This window comes from Microtus oregoni, unplaced genomic scaffold (assembly GCF_018167655.1).
Source record: "Microtus oregoni isolate MIOR12 unplaced genomic scaffold, Mior012 000001F_ref0000356, whole genome shotgun sequence".
NCBI classification, from domain to species: domain Eukaryota; kingdom Metazoa; phylum Chordata; class Mammalia; order Rodentia; family Cricetidae; genus Microtus; species Microtus oregoni.
In genome coordinates this window covers 84406414-84422034 of record NW_024543060.1, presented here as the reverse complement: position 1 = coordinate 84422034, position 15621 = coordinate 84406414, and the positions used below count along the sequence as shown (strand labels likewise).

Sequence of the window (15621 nt, the reverse complement as noted above, 5' to 3'; positions counted from 1 at the left end):
TCTTTTGCAGCGAGGCTGATTGCCTTCATTGAGCGCACAGGTGTCTAACGTCACAGATTTTGCCGTACAAAATGAAAGATTTTTGTAATAAGGTATTTAGCCAGGATAAATGGCACACATCAGATACCTACATTGCATAGATACAGGCTTTAATGCGTGCTCATTCGCTCTGGTACAGAGGAAAGGCAACGATGGGCACCTTTCCCTATCAAGACCATGAGTATCCCTGATTTGCTGCAGGACTGGGAGGGGCCTGTGATGTGCAGCCAGTGAACAGAAAGTTTACTAAATAAGCGCACCGGATAGGAGTGCTGTACAAATCTGTTTGGGTAGTTAAAAACCAAAACATCACACTTCAGCGGACTGTCTTAAATGCATTTCCATGACGAAAATATTATGGTTCATGTAGACTGCAACATTTTGTTTAACTTTAAATTAGCCCAAACTTATAAAAGTTAATAAGCAGAAAACTAAAGCTATCTGTCACGGTGTTAGTATTACATGATGCTAGTGTTTTCCCCCTGGGGAAGGTGTAATATTTCCCCTAAGGATGTTAATGAAAAACTGAATATTTTTTCATTGTTAGGATGAAAAGAAATCAGGTATCTTATCTATGATACCTATGATACCTATGCCACATTCACCTGGTATTTATTTGGGGTATGTTTTTTACAATAATATATGCCCCAGTAATTTAAATATTTGAAGTGAACACCAGGCCAGTCAAAAGAAGAAAGGTACAGTGAACAACATCGCTACTTTCATTTTCTCCAACTCCAGGTAGCACACTGAGAGAGTGGCTCCACAACTCTTCATCAGTTTCCAAGACCCACGCCTGCATTTGTAAGTTAGCTCCTTTCAATACATAATTGACCTCGTTTTGTAAATCAATCAAGGCTCCCACAGTCAACACCCTGAAATTGCTGTGGGCTGAGATTTGGGGTGGGAAAGAGAAGGGACAACAGGGCAGGGTCTCCCACCTGAACCTCAGAGGAATCGTTAAAAACATTTGACTTATTGTAAATATTCTCTATAAAATGCTTAAAACTATTGTCTGGCGTCTACTGTCATTGCCGTGGCATGGGTTTTAACTTGACCGAAGATCCATTATTAGTGTTTCAACTCACACGTCCTTGTCACATGTACTGGTTCCTTTCAAGATCATTGTGATATTTGACGCCTGGGTGAAGTTTGCTCCAGTAACTATCACATTACTTTTCCCTAAGGTCGATATTTTCTGTGGCTCAATGGCCTTAATGTAGAAGACCTATTGGAAACAAAAGATGAAAACAGCAGATCAAAGCTACAAAGTGGCACCACCCCCCCCCCTTGCACAAATAAATACATGCATAAATAAATACAAATCTGTTGATGTGTTATGGTTCTAAGAGCTCACTGGGAAATTACGCTTTGCAAACACACGCAGATAGCATTTAATGAAATCAATGAATTCAAGGAAGAGGGCTGAAGACTCGTGTCTCTCAACGTGTGACAGCATGAGATGAAACCGATTAGTCTGTGTTCATCGCAGTTGATGCGCCCCGGGATTCCACCCAAGGAGTGCGCTGTCACACCACGCGTCACTCGAGTTGAGGAGGAGCTCCCTGCTCTACCCTGTCCTGAGACTCACAGTGTTTGAGCAAAGTGCGGAGAAGGTAAAGGTGCCACCCCGATGGAGGTCAGCCAGCCCAGGACTCATCAATCGGATGATACAAATGTCGATCCAGATACATTTAATTCCCTAGAAAGGAGTTTCTATTTTCTGTTTGTTTCAAATGGACTGTGGTGGTGGTGGTGGTGGTGGGGTCGTCTGTCTTAAGTGTGTCTTAGTGGCTGCCAGCTGAGCCACTCAGTATTAGAAAGTTAGATGCCTGAACCATTGTCAACAACTATGTACTCTGTGACTGAGTTACTACATCTGCTGACCCACTCTCTTGCTTTCTCTGGCCGATAACCAGGACTGAGCGCCACGGGGACACCAATACCTAACTTCCCTCTCATCCGGGTCTGTGTCTCCTCACTTCTCCATTTGCAAGGTCTCATTAATTTCCCCTGCAAACCCCAAAGAAGGCAGGAATCATTTGCCCTTTTCCTTTCTACACATTTATTCTAATTTCTATGTATGTGTGACGGGGTGCTTCTGAGGCCAGAAGGGCATGTTGGGTTGCCTGGAGCTACAGTTACAGGTTGTTCTGAGACACCTAACATTGGGACAGGGAACTGAACTCGGATCCTCTGCAAGAGCAAGACGTACTCTTAACTACCGAGTCATCCCTTCCGGCCTCCATTTTCACATTGTTTCAAAACCAAACAATCCAGTCGCCTTCTAACAGCACGTGCTACTGTCTTTCCTTCTGGTCACTTGTTCTTTTACAGATCCTCTCCATTCTGAGATTCTGGCCAATACAAAGTAGAGCGGACCTTAGCATGCCTAAATTTCATGGTACGCTCTTCGTGTTTGAAGCTGGGAAGTCTGGAGAAGCATCATCATGTCATACTGAGCCAGAGCGCAAATGCTGAGAACAGCCATTTGTAGCCTAAAGTCCATCAGGAAGACACTGAGTAATTGGTCCAGCGGCTGTGATAGTTAGCACCTGTGTGATCCCTCTTCCTGCCTCCCCCCTGCTGACAGTGGCTGACTGCTGGGAACTCTAACGCCCCTTAGAACAGCCCTGCTGGTTGGCTGCACTGAGCATCGAACTGAAATGAACATCACCTTCCTCTGGTTCCTTAGCTGTTGTAATAGGAGAGGCGGGGCTGCATCCCCAGCACCCCAGTCACCTGGCTAGCTTATGCCCTGAAATAACAACACACAAACTGTATTCTTTTAAACACTGCCTGGCCCATTAGTTTCAGCCTCTTAACCCATTTCTAATAATCTATGTAGCACCTCGAGGTGCGCTTACCAGGAAAATTCTAGCCTACGTCCATCCTGGGTCGGAGTTCATTGCGTCTGCCTCAGAGAGCAGAGCTATTGCGTCTGCCCGGCTAGCTCAGTCGGTAGAGCATGAGACTCTTAATTTCAGGGCCGTGGGTTCGAGCCCCACGTTGGGTGCCAAAATGTAATGGCGTAAATGAATGCAGACAGATTGTAAAAATATATATAGCTTTAATGGCGTAATAGACTTACAGAACCACAGTTCCCACTGAGACCAGGAAAGCAGAAGCAAGCGCTGTGAGCATGCTTGCCAGATTTATAGGTAAATATTAGCCCGAGGCGAACACGCCCCCTAAGGGGTGGGACTTATCCCTACACTTGGCAAACACGGGTGCTATATGGCCCAACAATCATCACTCATTATCGCTACGGATTGATTTGGCAGATGATGGTAAATCCATCATTAATGTCACCACAGTGATGATGGACCGTGGCAGGGAATTTATTTCAGAGGCAGACTTTATTCTAATCACTTTTAAAAGGACTTTAGCCCTGTATTTATTGAGTCGCCAAGAGCCCGAAAGGGTCACTCTAATTATTCTGTGATACTTGACTGTGTTTTACGGGGGGAAATTATCTGCTAGAGTGGTCCTTGGGATGGGGGGATTAGCAACGACTTCAAGATAAATCCCTTACAAATGTCAAGTGTGTGTTGTATAAGAAGGCTTACGGTGTGGCTTTGTAGGCGACAATCAAATGATCAAGTACTTACTAGAGATCTATAGGGTCCTAAGGGCGGGGCTAGATGAGGACCGACTTGGAGTATGTGGGCGGGGGCTATATCAAGAGCTAGCAAACTATAGCCTAGGTTTCTGTTGTTTCTGGATGCCCCATGGGCGGGTGTAGGAATGTCAAAAGGAGAATAGAATTTCAAACATACAAAAGCACATGAGGTTCCCATTTCATTGTCCAGAAGTATGTATGTGTGCCTTCTCCAGCTGCTTCTGCATAACTGAATAGCTACACTAGAGACTGTGCAACCTGCACAGCCTGAAACAGACACTGCCTGCTTCTTGGTAGAGTAGTGGTTCTCAGTCTGTCGGTCACAACCTCGTTGGGGGTTGAAAGACTCATAGGGGTTGCCTAAGACTATTTACATTATGATTCACAACAGCAGCAAAATCACACTTATGAAGCAGCAATTTTGTGGTTGGGGGGTCACCACAACATGAGGAACTGCATTAAAGGGTCACAGCCTTAAGGGAAGTTGAGAACCACAGCTCTAGAGACAATTTATACCCCCTGCTCTACAAGAGACCACCATCTTCTTAGAGATGCAAGATACGTGTGTGTTTAATCTTTTTAAACTGTGCATGCAGGTGTATGTGTGTTAGTGTGTGTGTGTATGTGTGTGTGTGTGTGTGTGTGTGTGTTACAGGTCAGAAAACTTCCTCCTTGAGTGCTGGTCCTCACTTTCCACCTTGATGCTCCTGCACACACTTCTAGGGCCTCCCCTGATTCTGTGTCTCCCATCTCGCATTGGGAGTGCTGGGATTACAGGTCAGCGCTACGTACTCAACTTTCCATGGGTTTAGGGGATGTGAACTCGGGTCCTCATGTTTACAGTCCCTGTGCTTTGCCCATTGAGCTATGCTCCCAATTCATAACTTCCTTCCACTGTAAGCACTCCATGGACATCCAAGTCCACCCTTTTTCTCAGTGCCTCTTGCACTTACACTGCGACTGTCTGCTGGAGCGAAAATGGAAAACATGCTAAGCACATGCCACTTCTGTGTTCACAGTGGAAGAGAATGGGAGCCTCATAACTACAGAATATTTTTCTTTGAAACAAGACAATTGCATTCTGCGCTTTTCATGGCTCTAGAAACAGCTTCAGAGGATGAAGTCGTCTTAACTTCTTATTTCCTCTTGAGTAGATACAGCCTTCCTACAGCAGAAGGAGCTCATTTGAAAAACGTTATTGTTTAGAGAAAGTTTCCATTGGTCATTTAGGACCGTGTCCAGGCCTGGCCTATCTTGTGGAAGCAGATGCTCACAGTTTGCTTCCAAAGAGGGTCAGATTAGCTCATTTGTTTGCCTGGAGAACTTTTCTTAATCTTAGTTAGAAAGCTAAAAAGCTACCAAGATGATGACCTCACCCCTAGATAATGAAAAGACATATGAAAATGTTTTTCTTTTAAATTAAAAAAAAGAGCAGCTGTAAGCTATATTTCATGGCTGCAACATTTCACAGAAATACTCTTTATATTTGTTGATAACTTTAAAAATACAATGAAGACAAAAGAGCAAAGGACAGTCTTTCCCACCACGTGTTTACCCTCTGTACTTTAGATCTGATTTTGTACTCTAAAGGTAATCCACGACCTGGCATGATGCATCCAGCTCTCAGACTCACGCAGAAGGGCTGGAAGGGTTGGTTGAAAACCATAATTGGGCTGGATACAGCCAGGACTTCTCATAGCTCGACAGCGAGGCTCCTTCCTAGGTCCAAGGTTTCATACACCAAATCAAGACCCTGCTGACTGGAACCACCCCAGCCTACCACCCTTCACTAATTAACTTCAGAATGGTCCGCCTCCTGATAGTTCTATTTTGCAAATGGGTTGTTTTTAAGTGATGGTAAATTTTAAATTATTTTGTAAAAAAAAAATAAGCTCAGGTTTTCATTGTTTTGCATCAAGAAAGCACATTGAAAACTACTTAATTAGGTGGTTTGTGGAATGGCTGCTTATTTTTATCTTCCAACTAAGCTGTTGGAAAAGGGTCTAACCTGTCCTCAACAGTTCTCCTTTACAGAGTCTCAGAGGATGAACTCTGGTGGCACAGGCACCTTCTGTGAAGTCTGACACCAGCTCCACTCAAATTACCATGACATTAGTGGAGAAGGTATCACCATGGGTGAAAGACTATCAGAAAGAGGTGCCTAAGGAAGGTGCAGTTTATTAAGAACAAGCTGCACTCTATTAATCTGTTAGGGGAAGAAACTCTGAATATAGTGAAGCTCTCTGTAGGTCTGGACCTGAATCAACACTTGGTAAAACATCCCTCAGATTTGCACTCATGAAATTCGTTCAAACAGGACCGGATAAAGAGTCACATGGATTCAAAATCAGCAGGAAACCTGAAGTCAAAGGACATAAGAGGGATGAAAGGTAATACAACTAATTAAAAGAAAGTGTCCTGTTGGGCCCGATGGGTGAGTATTTGGTTTAAAATTATTTAATATCTTCATTAATGACTGAGAAGAGGAGAGATGTAATATATTAATAATATGTATAAAGTGAGCAGAGAGGGGACCAGCGGTGGAGATGGGAAAGTGTAAAAGGGAATGAGACGTGGAAAAAAAAGAGCAGAATACAATTCCATCAAAGAATAATGGGAAAGTTCAATGAACAAGGCAATGTATTTGATGCTCAGCCCCCCAAGGAAATCCCCTTCATAGATGGCACAGCACAGGCTACAGGGAACTTGGGATGTAACTTCTAGTAGGTTCCGGGAACTGCCAAAGGCCAGCAAAGTCTCAGGACGTAGATGCGAAACTTCCAAAGAAGAGTAATGAACCTATGTTCTGTTCCATGAGATGAAGACTCACTTCTGTGACCTGGGGACTAACTCGTGAGATGTGGCTGACACAGCCCAGGGTGGAGCTGCCAAGGTCATTCCTGAATTACTGTTGGCCATTGAACCTGAATGTCACCAGAAAGAACTGGCCTGGGTGGCCAGGGGCCAGAGAGGACAGTTTTCCTAACCCTGCTTCTAACACGCCCTCTGCCAAGACTGGACATGGATTTCTGTTGATCTACTCTCCTTGGGGTCCCCCTGGCCCATCTGGGGCCTTGCCTGCTCTCCTTGTCTTGGGGAAGATGTCTGACCTTTCCTGGGGCTCGCTCTTTCTCTTAGACCTCACCTTCAGCTTCCCCTCTCCTCCTCCATCTTCCATAAGAATACGCTTCCTTAGGCATGGGCACAGAAGGGACAGAGTGTTGACAGTCTAATCCTGAGAGAAGCCTGCATTATCTTGAAGAGGTTCTTCCCTTTCAGAGAGGCTCTTAGCACCAACACTATGTGGTAAAAACTGCAAACTCTTGAATCAGATATCTGGGTTCAAATTTCTTGTCTACATTTTGGTTTTGAGGCAAAATGCCTATGCCTGTAAAATGTGGTACTGTGAAGCTTAAATAAGCAAACACTGAATTTATGACACAGCAAGGGCCGGATGAAGATTAGTTGTCACCGCTCTACTTAGTCCCCTCTGGCATTCTTTCTAGTTGCTTTTCCTGTTACGTATATTCAACGCTTTTATGACAAAGAGTCTCACTTCCTCACTCTGAAACATTCTAATTTAATCTTTTTAAACTGTGCATGCAGGTGTATGTGTGTGAGAAGTTCCTGGATCTTCTGGTCATGACCACACTTTTACTTAGGATGGTTCCTTCACATAGACACTCACTCCTCTGTCATAAATTGTCTAGATGTTTCTTGACCCTCTAAGGGAGGCTGAAATGTCATTACCATCAATCAGCCCATCCATCCATCAGAGACTTAACCAACCACATTGTGCTTAATCTCCAGGCATTGGGCTTAGAAAAACAGGAAGGACTGAGATCCTGGGCATAGCCAGGATTTGAGTTTCTGTACTTTCAGTTCTGCCCTATATATGTATATACATATATACACATATATGCATAGCTATATGTATAGATATATATGTACATCTATTTATACACATAGATATTTAAATCATGTATGGCTATGTTTGCTCTCATAGATAATATTCTTAGGACTGATGGCCAGAGAGGGACTTGACTCATTGGTGTACCACACGTATGCACGTAGTCACTATGACAACATCTAACAGATGTGCCCTAACTTCCTGTAGAAATCATAGACTCCAGCTCAGCCTCAGATGGCACCTGCTCCCTTCCCAGTGCCCGACCAGCAGGAAGCATTTGATGCCTGGGCGATGTGCACAGATGCATTCAAGAAAAGCTCACTGGCTGCTCTGCTTGAACCATTGGATCCACCACATGAAGCGGACATGGGAACCAACAGGGCACACCAGAAAGTTTCACATTCTCGTGATAATGAAAGACAGCAGTGTTCCACAGAGCACAGGAAGGCTCTCCAGTGCCAAGCGGCGCGGCGCACCGTTCCCTACCAGCCAAACCCGAGATCCTGTCTGCGTCACCTATTTAAAGTAATGTTTCAGTATCAATAAAATATCTTTCTCCAAACGTAGAAGCGCAGCCCAAAGAGAAGCACCCAAGGCAAGCCTGGCCCCGGTTTATTTTCAGACTCGCCCATCTCTCTTGGTGTCCCTACTTTTAAAACCACAGCTTCCCAGTTTAGAAGGCACAGGAAGGTACCGTACAGGAAGTCAAGATGCGACAGCTACATCATCCTCCCCTCTTCAAGACATTTACAAAGGCCGCTGCCTCCACTGCTCTGCAGCGTTCTTGATACACACAAGTGCTCTGCTGAATCTCCAGGTAATCGCGTCACGTGGTACTCCATTAATACGGACACTCTTTATGTTTTTATGCGTCCATAAAGATAAATGTAATTTCAGAAACTAATCTTCCAAAGGGTACATCTAGATGATCCTATTTACATAAAATTCTTGAAATGACAAGACTATAGAGATGTTGGTTGTGCACCAGAGCTGGTGGGCGGGAGGGAGGAGGCAGCAGACGGGGCTATGGAAGGGCAGCCTGAAGTCCTGTGGCAATATGCCTTCTACCCCTTGACCTCTGGCATCATTGGCAGGGCTGAGATCTTCAGCTATGTTTTGCCAGGTGGTACTATCAGAGGAAACTGAGTTGAAGTTTCGCGCATTGTTTTCTTTTCTCCTTTTTTTTTATTTTTATTGGGCTCTACATTTTTCTCTGCTCCCCTTCCTGCCTCTCCCCTCCCCCTTCAGCCCTCTCCCAAGGTCCCCATGCTCCCAATTTACTCAGGAGATCTTGTCTTTTTCTACTTTCTGAACTGTTTTCTTATAAAGCAAATTTTAAAACCAAGAAAGACCTTAGAAAGTTCATACTTCCTGATTTCAAAACAGAGTGAAAAATTGTAAGATTCAGACAATGTGGTACTAAGAAGAAGACAGACACACAGGGCCATGGGCCTGGAAAGAACCCGCAGAAGTAAAGCCTCCCATGCAAGCCCAAATGATGGTCAGCGGGAATGTTATAATCACTGGACCAGGCAAAGGGTGCTCAAGAAATGGTGCTGGGAAAATTGAGTATCCAGACACAGAAGGATGACTGGACCTCACCTGACTACACAGACAAAGATGACTCACGAACTGGCCAAGGTATGCACAAGTGAGTTAAAACTCTAAGAAGAAAATCTGATGTTTGAAAGGGATCATCACATTGGTTTTGCAGTGATTCTTGTGCCTGACCCCCAAAGCACAAGAAACAAAAAAAAAAGAAAAAAAAATAGACCATTTGGACTTCAGTGAAATTAAAAATTCTATGTATCAAAGAATACAATGAGGCCAGCAATGTAACTTAATGTAGAGTGTTTCACTAGTAACGTGTGAGCCCCTGGGTATGAGATCCAGCAACACACGTGTTTGCACATACCCCACAGATGTTCTAAACGGAGCTGAGAGAAGTATTTTTAATGACATACTTATATTTGATACAGGGCTAAAACCCAGGAAATACTTCTTATAGCCAATGGATAAAGAATAAGTTAATGGTTCAAAACCATGGAGAAGGGGGAAGGGTTCAGTAGAAGGGGACACCAGCTAGCAAGCAAGCAAAGGGAAAAGGTGTAGGTGTCACAGATCGCAAGAAGAAGAAAGCCAAAGTCACTCAAATCACACCTCACACATCTGCGAGTTTGGTAATGACCAAACACAACAAAAAAGGTAAGTGTTGGGGAGGCCTTGAGAAACAGAAACCCCTGAGTGCTATTAGTGGACCCTTCAGCTAGTGAAACTACCGTGGAAAACAGCATGGTTGTTCTGCAGAAGAAAAAAAAAATGTAAAAAGAATTACAGCATGACCCAGGAGTCTTAACTTTTGCTGCTGAACAAAAGAAAGAAACACACGGTGACTCGAAAGAGGCAGTCATACACCTATGCCTCCAACCTTCTGGGCCAGATTTCCTGAGTTGGGGAAGCAAACCAAGAGCCCGTGGGTGAAAGAACGTATAAATAAAATGTCATATACATATACAAGAATTTTATTCACCCTTAGAAAGGAAAGAAAGTCCGATCCATGTGACAACATGGCTGAGCCTTGAGGGCACAATGAGAGGTGAGGCAGGCCAGTTACAAGAGAGAAACTGCTTGAATCCACTTCCATGAGGGGCCCACAATAAGTTACGTCTCACAGATAGAAGGTAGACTAGAAGGTCCAGGAGCCTGGGGAGGGGGGAGGGGGAGGGAGGAGGGGGAGGAGGAAGAGTTATTGAATGAGTGTTGAGTTTCAGTTCGGCAGGATGTAAAGGATTCTGGTGATAGGGTGCACCAGAAAAGTGAGGGCCAACTTCCACCACAGAAAGGCACACTCAAAATGGCCAAGACAGTAAATTTGATGTTCCGTGTAGTTTACCAAAACTGAGAAGGACCACCACCGAGTGTAATTAAAAGACAAGAAAGCTTCTATGTCTGCCATCCGAGCTCCTGTCACTTGTGACTTGGTTTTACAAACTACTGAGGACAGAGAGGCAGCCCATCACCTAATTAAGCCTCAGAGACTCACAGGCCAGAGGTATTGGCACGCCAAGCTTCTCTAAAGCCTTAATTAACTGCATAATCCATTTGGATTCACAGGCCCTCCCGCCCGTTACTTAATTCACCCAAAGTTACTACCAACTTTTCAGTAGCGATTAAAAAGGTGCTATTTATTTGTATTGACACTTGACCTTAATAGCTGCAAATGGCTACGTCGGGGCCACTGATTAGGCACAAAATGGAAAGCTGGGCCTTCTGAATGTCTTCCAACGCTGTTCTTAATTTGTCTGTTTCTGACAGACTCCAATGAGAGTAAGAGAGAGAACTTGTCTGCTTTGTGTGTGTGTGTGTGTCCACAGGTAAACACTTAATGAACTTCTGTCAGCTGAAGGAAGCCAGCCCTGAGCTGTGTCCTCAACAGTCACCTGCGTCCTGCTCACAACTATTCACACGCTCACAGCCTTTCTTGTCACACACGAGAGATACATTGAGCTGGGTGATTAACTGGAACTAGGAAGAAAGCAAAAGGAGATTTCAGGAAATTTGCATAGGAAAAAAAATCCCCAGTACTTTTGAAAAGAGTGTCTCTCTCAGACACATTCTGCAGCCGCCCTATCTTGGCATTACTGACGACGGGTTCCATCAGCTCTACAAAGTGAAGGAAAGCCAAGCCAGGCCAGTGCGCATGTTTTGCCTAGATCCCGTCCTCACTCACAGCCCCAGTCGCAAGTCTAACCGTAATGTCTTGTTTGGACTGAGGCTGCCTCAGCTGTGAGCTATACTTTCCCCCAGTGAGCCACAAAGTCACCTTTGCAATCCTGCTTCTACCGGAACAGCATCATTTCTCATAGTTACAAAGTTTTAATTTCTTTTATGTGTGTGTGAAGTCTTTGATGTATTGAGCCAATTATGTGAAACTTGGTTAAAAATGAACCCCTTCAAAAAAAAAAAAGGTTGTGGAAGGAATCTGGGTTGTAAGTAAAATGGGGATATATATATATATAAACCCAAAGTAGTAGTTATCATCAAAATCAAAGGGGATTTTCTTTTCCCCCACTATAAACACAAAAGTCGAGGCTGACCTGGGAAGACTGGTCGGTTCTGTTACTCTTAATCTCCTTGACTCTTCCTCCTCCCGGGGCCTTGGGTGGTTTCTCCACAGTGACGTGGCAGAGCTCCTGCATTGGAGAACATCCCTTCAGCATCAGAGCGAGACGCACAGGAAGGGGTGGGGCTGGGTGCGCACTGGCACCTGCTTCTGAAAGACCTCGTAATAGCTCGAACGTCACTTTACCTGATTCCTCTCATAATCTGAAGGGTCGCAGGATGCGAAGGGGTGGATGCATTTTCCGTCACGTTTACACCAAGCACAGCCAGTTCCGATACATGCTGGGCATCTGGCAACATGGAAAACCAAGTTAATTCTTTATTTTTTTTCTAGGGGATTATTCATCTTCTAGATTTCCCCTCTGGGGTGCTACATGTTAAGAACATAAAAGAATAGAAACACTACTACTACCGTTAATAAAATCTTCGAATAGCCCAGGATGGACAGAGGGAGAAGGGGCGGTCCTTTGAGGTTGGGGCAGAGAGTCAGGCTTTGTGCCCTTCTCTGGGAAGCCCTGTGAGTTGACGGACTGTCATCACACTTACAGAGGTGTTGCCATGGAGATCTGCAGCTGGGGTCACCTGCAGGTCTGTTGATAACAGGAACCCACTGAATCTGCTTCCGAATATGGCTGTTATTGGTCCACCTTCAGGTAAGCCCTACCTAAAGACGGATCTTTCCTCCCTCCCTGCCACCGCCACTCAGCAGATCAGTAAGCCCTCACCCTGTGGAGCAGCTCAGCTGCCAGCTACATGATGTGAGACACAAAGCATTACCTGGCAGTCAGAGGGGGGGGGTGGGTGCCACTATTTGCTTTACAATCAGATGAAGGAAGAATTGTGTCTACTAATCAAATGAGCCATTGTGCACGGGAAACTGTGGATGGCTCGAAAAACGTGCGTAAGTATGATCAGAATTGAGGAGGAGGTGGTAGAAATAGAGGGGAAATGGGGGGCTGGTCTGGAAAGCTGTCCAAGGGATGCCCGAGCAGAACACAGCCACAGCTGTTGGCGATGCGGCGACCACACAGCGGAAGGCACCCAGGCTGGGATTCAGATACGCTGGAGGGTTCTCTCAGAACCCTAACCTGCAGAAAGTCGTTTCCGGCAGCAGAAAATGGCTCTCCCTTCAGGTGGGAGCCTCGGCCCCAGGCCGGCTTCCAAAGAGCAAGCAGCTCCCTTGAAGAGAGAACTGAGTCCTGACTCTTACTTACCTAGCCGTGGGACCTGGGCTAAGTCATTTCCTTCTACCTGGGCTCTAAAGTAGGGGTTCTCCAGAAAGGCATCGTTCAACTCTCCTTACGCCCCTAAGATCTATTCCTTCCTCTTTTCCTGTTCACTGGACTGGAGGCTCTCAATAGCAAGTTTTCTATTTTTCTCTCCTAAATTCGTTTCTCAGACATCACTGACCTCCAACTTGTGTGGTCACCTTTCAATGCCCTTCTTTGGTAAAGATGACCTAACAGTCTGAATTCACTTCCCCTATAGTCACTTCCAGGTCAGGCTGAAAACTCTTTCGTGCTGTTGGCCAATCAGACCTCAGAATGAGAAACAGACCTCCGACATAACAGCCCATTACTAATGTCTTCCTTCCATGTCAGCTTCAGAGGGGGAGCCTCTCAAAGGTCTGTTTCCTCAGCCTCCTCTCTGCTTTAGGAGCCAGGAGGGAGCAGGAGTTCAAACTCAAAGGGTTCACAGTTGAAAGGGGCCAATGGTAATAAACAGAAGACACCAGGCTGGGATAGCTGAGTGGTAAAACGCTCGCTTAGCATGCCCAAAGCCCGGAGTTCAATTCCCTAGCACCACAGAAAGAGGAAAAGGATTATGTCGTTTTGGTGAGGGGAAACTTCAACTTGTCTTATTCACTTGTCTTCATGCTGCCCTGGCCAAACTTCCAAGATTGTTTGCACTTTGGGAGGAGAGTTTAGTGGTACTCCTTCCTTCCCAGGTCCTCTGGGTCTGGGGAGAATACCTTTCCCTGTTGATAGAGACACCTAGGCGCATGCGCTCTCCTCAGCTGCTCCAGTTTTCTTGTTAGGGCTTGAACGAGCGAGCACAGCTTTATTACCTCAGCGACTCTCCTAGCTCCCGTTAGGCCATGCTCCAAAAGGCACTTTGGAAAGTTCTAGCTTGCCAAAGAGTTCTTTAGGAAATTGAGGGGTAAACCAAATAAATTCAAAGCAACGAGAACAGTTAAATTTCAAAGCCAGTCTTACTCTTTTAATGTCGTGCAGTCGGTGAAGTTGAATCTTTCTGATAAGTTCCAAGATGGGAAGGAGAAGGTTGCGTTGACAACAAAGACATCTGGAGAAAAGGAAGGAAAAGGAATCATTCACGGTGGGTTGCCGCCATAGTCAGCATAGCTGGAAATGCAAAATAAGAAAGAAATATTCTCGCCTTCTCAACACAGAGGGCTCGGGTGTGCCAGCTGTTCGCCAACACTTGAGTCGGTATGTGGCTCCTTCCCCGTGGGCCATTCATGCCAGGCAGTCACAGTGCACAGCACAAGCCTCCAAACAGACTGAGCCCAATTCTAGCTCCAAGGCACCCACAGATAATCACCAGGAAAAGCCATTTTACAGCCCATTTACATCCCATGCTCTCGCTGGGATCACTACCTCAGCTTGTAATTGGCCAAGGCGTGAGAATAAAACAAGTCACCGAGCAAGAAGTGCCTAGAATATGAATGCCAGCATGTTGGAAAAGAAAACCCTGCACCTTCAGAAAGAGCCATGCCCTGTAAGTATTTACCTAACAAACCCTAAGAGTGGCACCCTGGGGTGAGACACAGTCATCTCCTCGGAGGCAGTTGTTGTCAAATGAAGGTGTTTTGTTTCTTGTTGCTGTTGGCTTTTGAAAACCTTATCCGTTGGTTGGAAAACTCCAAAAGAATGAGGGTAAAACCTATGCGAAGTCAGCAGTAGAGAAATGCTGCTTTCAGTGTCTCCTTAAACCTCCCTGCTGGATCTGAGGCACTGATACTCAAACCCAGCCATTGATGAGAACCACAAGAACTTTAGGGCTATAGCAATACCAGGGCTACACTCCAAGGCACCATGACTCAGCAGAACTGAGTTGGGTTGGGTTTCAGAACCTGTATATGGTAATGCCCCTGCCGACATGATGAACACATAGTCCATTGCTTGAGTACAGGATCCATAGCAACACCCTTCAAGTCCTCTTATGTCCAATGGAGGAATTAATATCTTCTTCCTTATAAGAATTCATGGACCACTGGGCTTATTAAATGGAAGTCTTGACATTGTGACCTGATTTTGTGGATATCCCTAAGTTCCTTCCTGAAGCTTTATTATTGCACCATTCCCAAATGCTGTGGGATAATGGTCTTTTATCCTGTCACTTGTATTATTTTTAATAAAACGCTGATTAGCCAGTAGCCAGGCAGGAAGTAGAGGTGAGGCGACGAGAACAGGAGAATTCTGGGAAGAGGAAAGCTCAGTCTGCAGTCATCACCCAGACGCAGAGGAAGCAAGATGAGAACGCCTCGCTGATGAAAGGTGCCAAGTCACGTGGCTAACACAGACAAGAATTATGAGTTAAGATGTAAGAATTAATTAATAAGAAGCCTGAGCTAATAGCCCATCCAGTTTATGATTAATGTAGAGCTCTGTGTATTTCTTTGGGACTGAACGACTGACTGTGGGACCTGGTGGGAGAGAAACCTCTGTTAACACCCAAAGTCTAAGGATTCTTTATGGAGATGCTGCTCTCCTTCATGAAGACTCACTCCGATGGCTAGAATTCCATACCACATTCTGCTCACGTCAAGTGGGGCTTACGTGAAATGATAATCTTTTGTTCTCAAGACAAGGAGGTCTGGAGGGCTGACATGACCTCTTGGCTGGAGCACCTGAACAGACACTTGATGCATGTTATGGAAACGAACACATGGCCATTTAGCACCGAG

General features: G+C 45.2%; 1 protein-coding gene across 1 annotated transcript in view; it reads right to left on the bottom strand.

Annotated features, from left to right (window-relative positions):
* The window catches only part of Plxnc1 (plexin C1), a 148398-nt gene that overhangs the window by 56282 nt on the left and 76495 nt on the right, over window positions 1-15621 (bottom strand). The window contains exons 7-10 of the mRNA XM_041673541.1: window positions 13910-13997; window positions 11881-11983; window positions 11669-11764; window positions 1128-1267 (exon numbers count right to left, since the gene is read on the bottom strand). Coding sequence (XP_041529475.1) covers window positions 1128-1267; window positions 11669-11764; window positions 11881-11983; window positions 13910-13997 — 427 coding nt within the window. The remainder of the gene's footprint in view (window positions 1-1127; window positions 1268-11668; window positions 11765-11880; window positions 11984-13909; window positions 13998-15621) is intronic.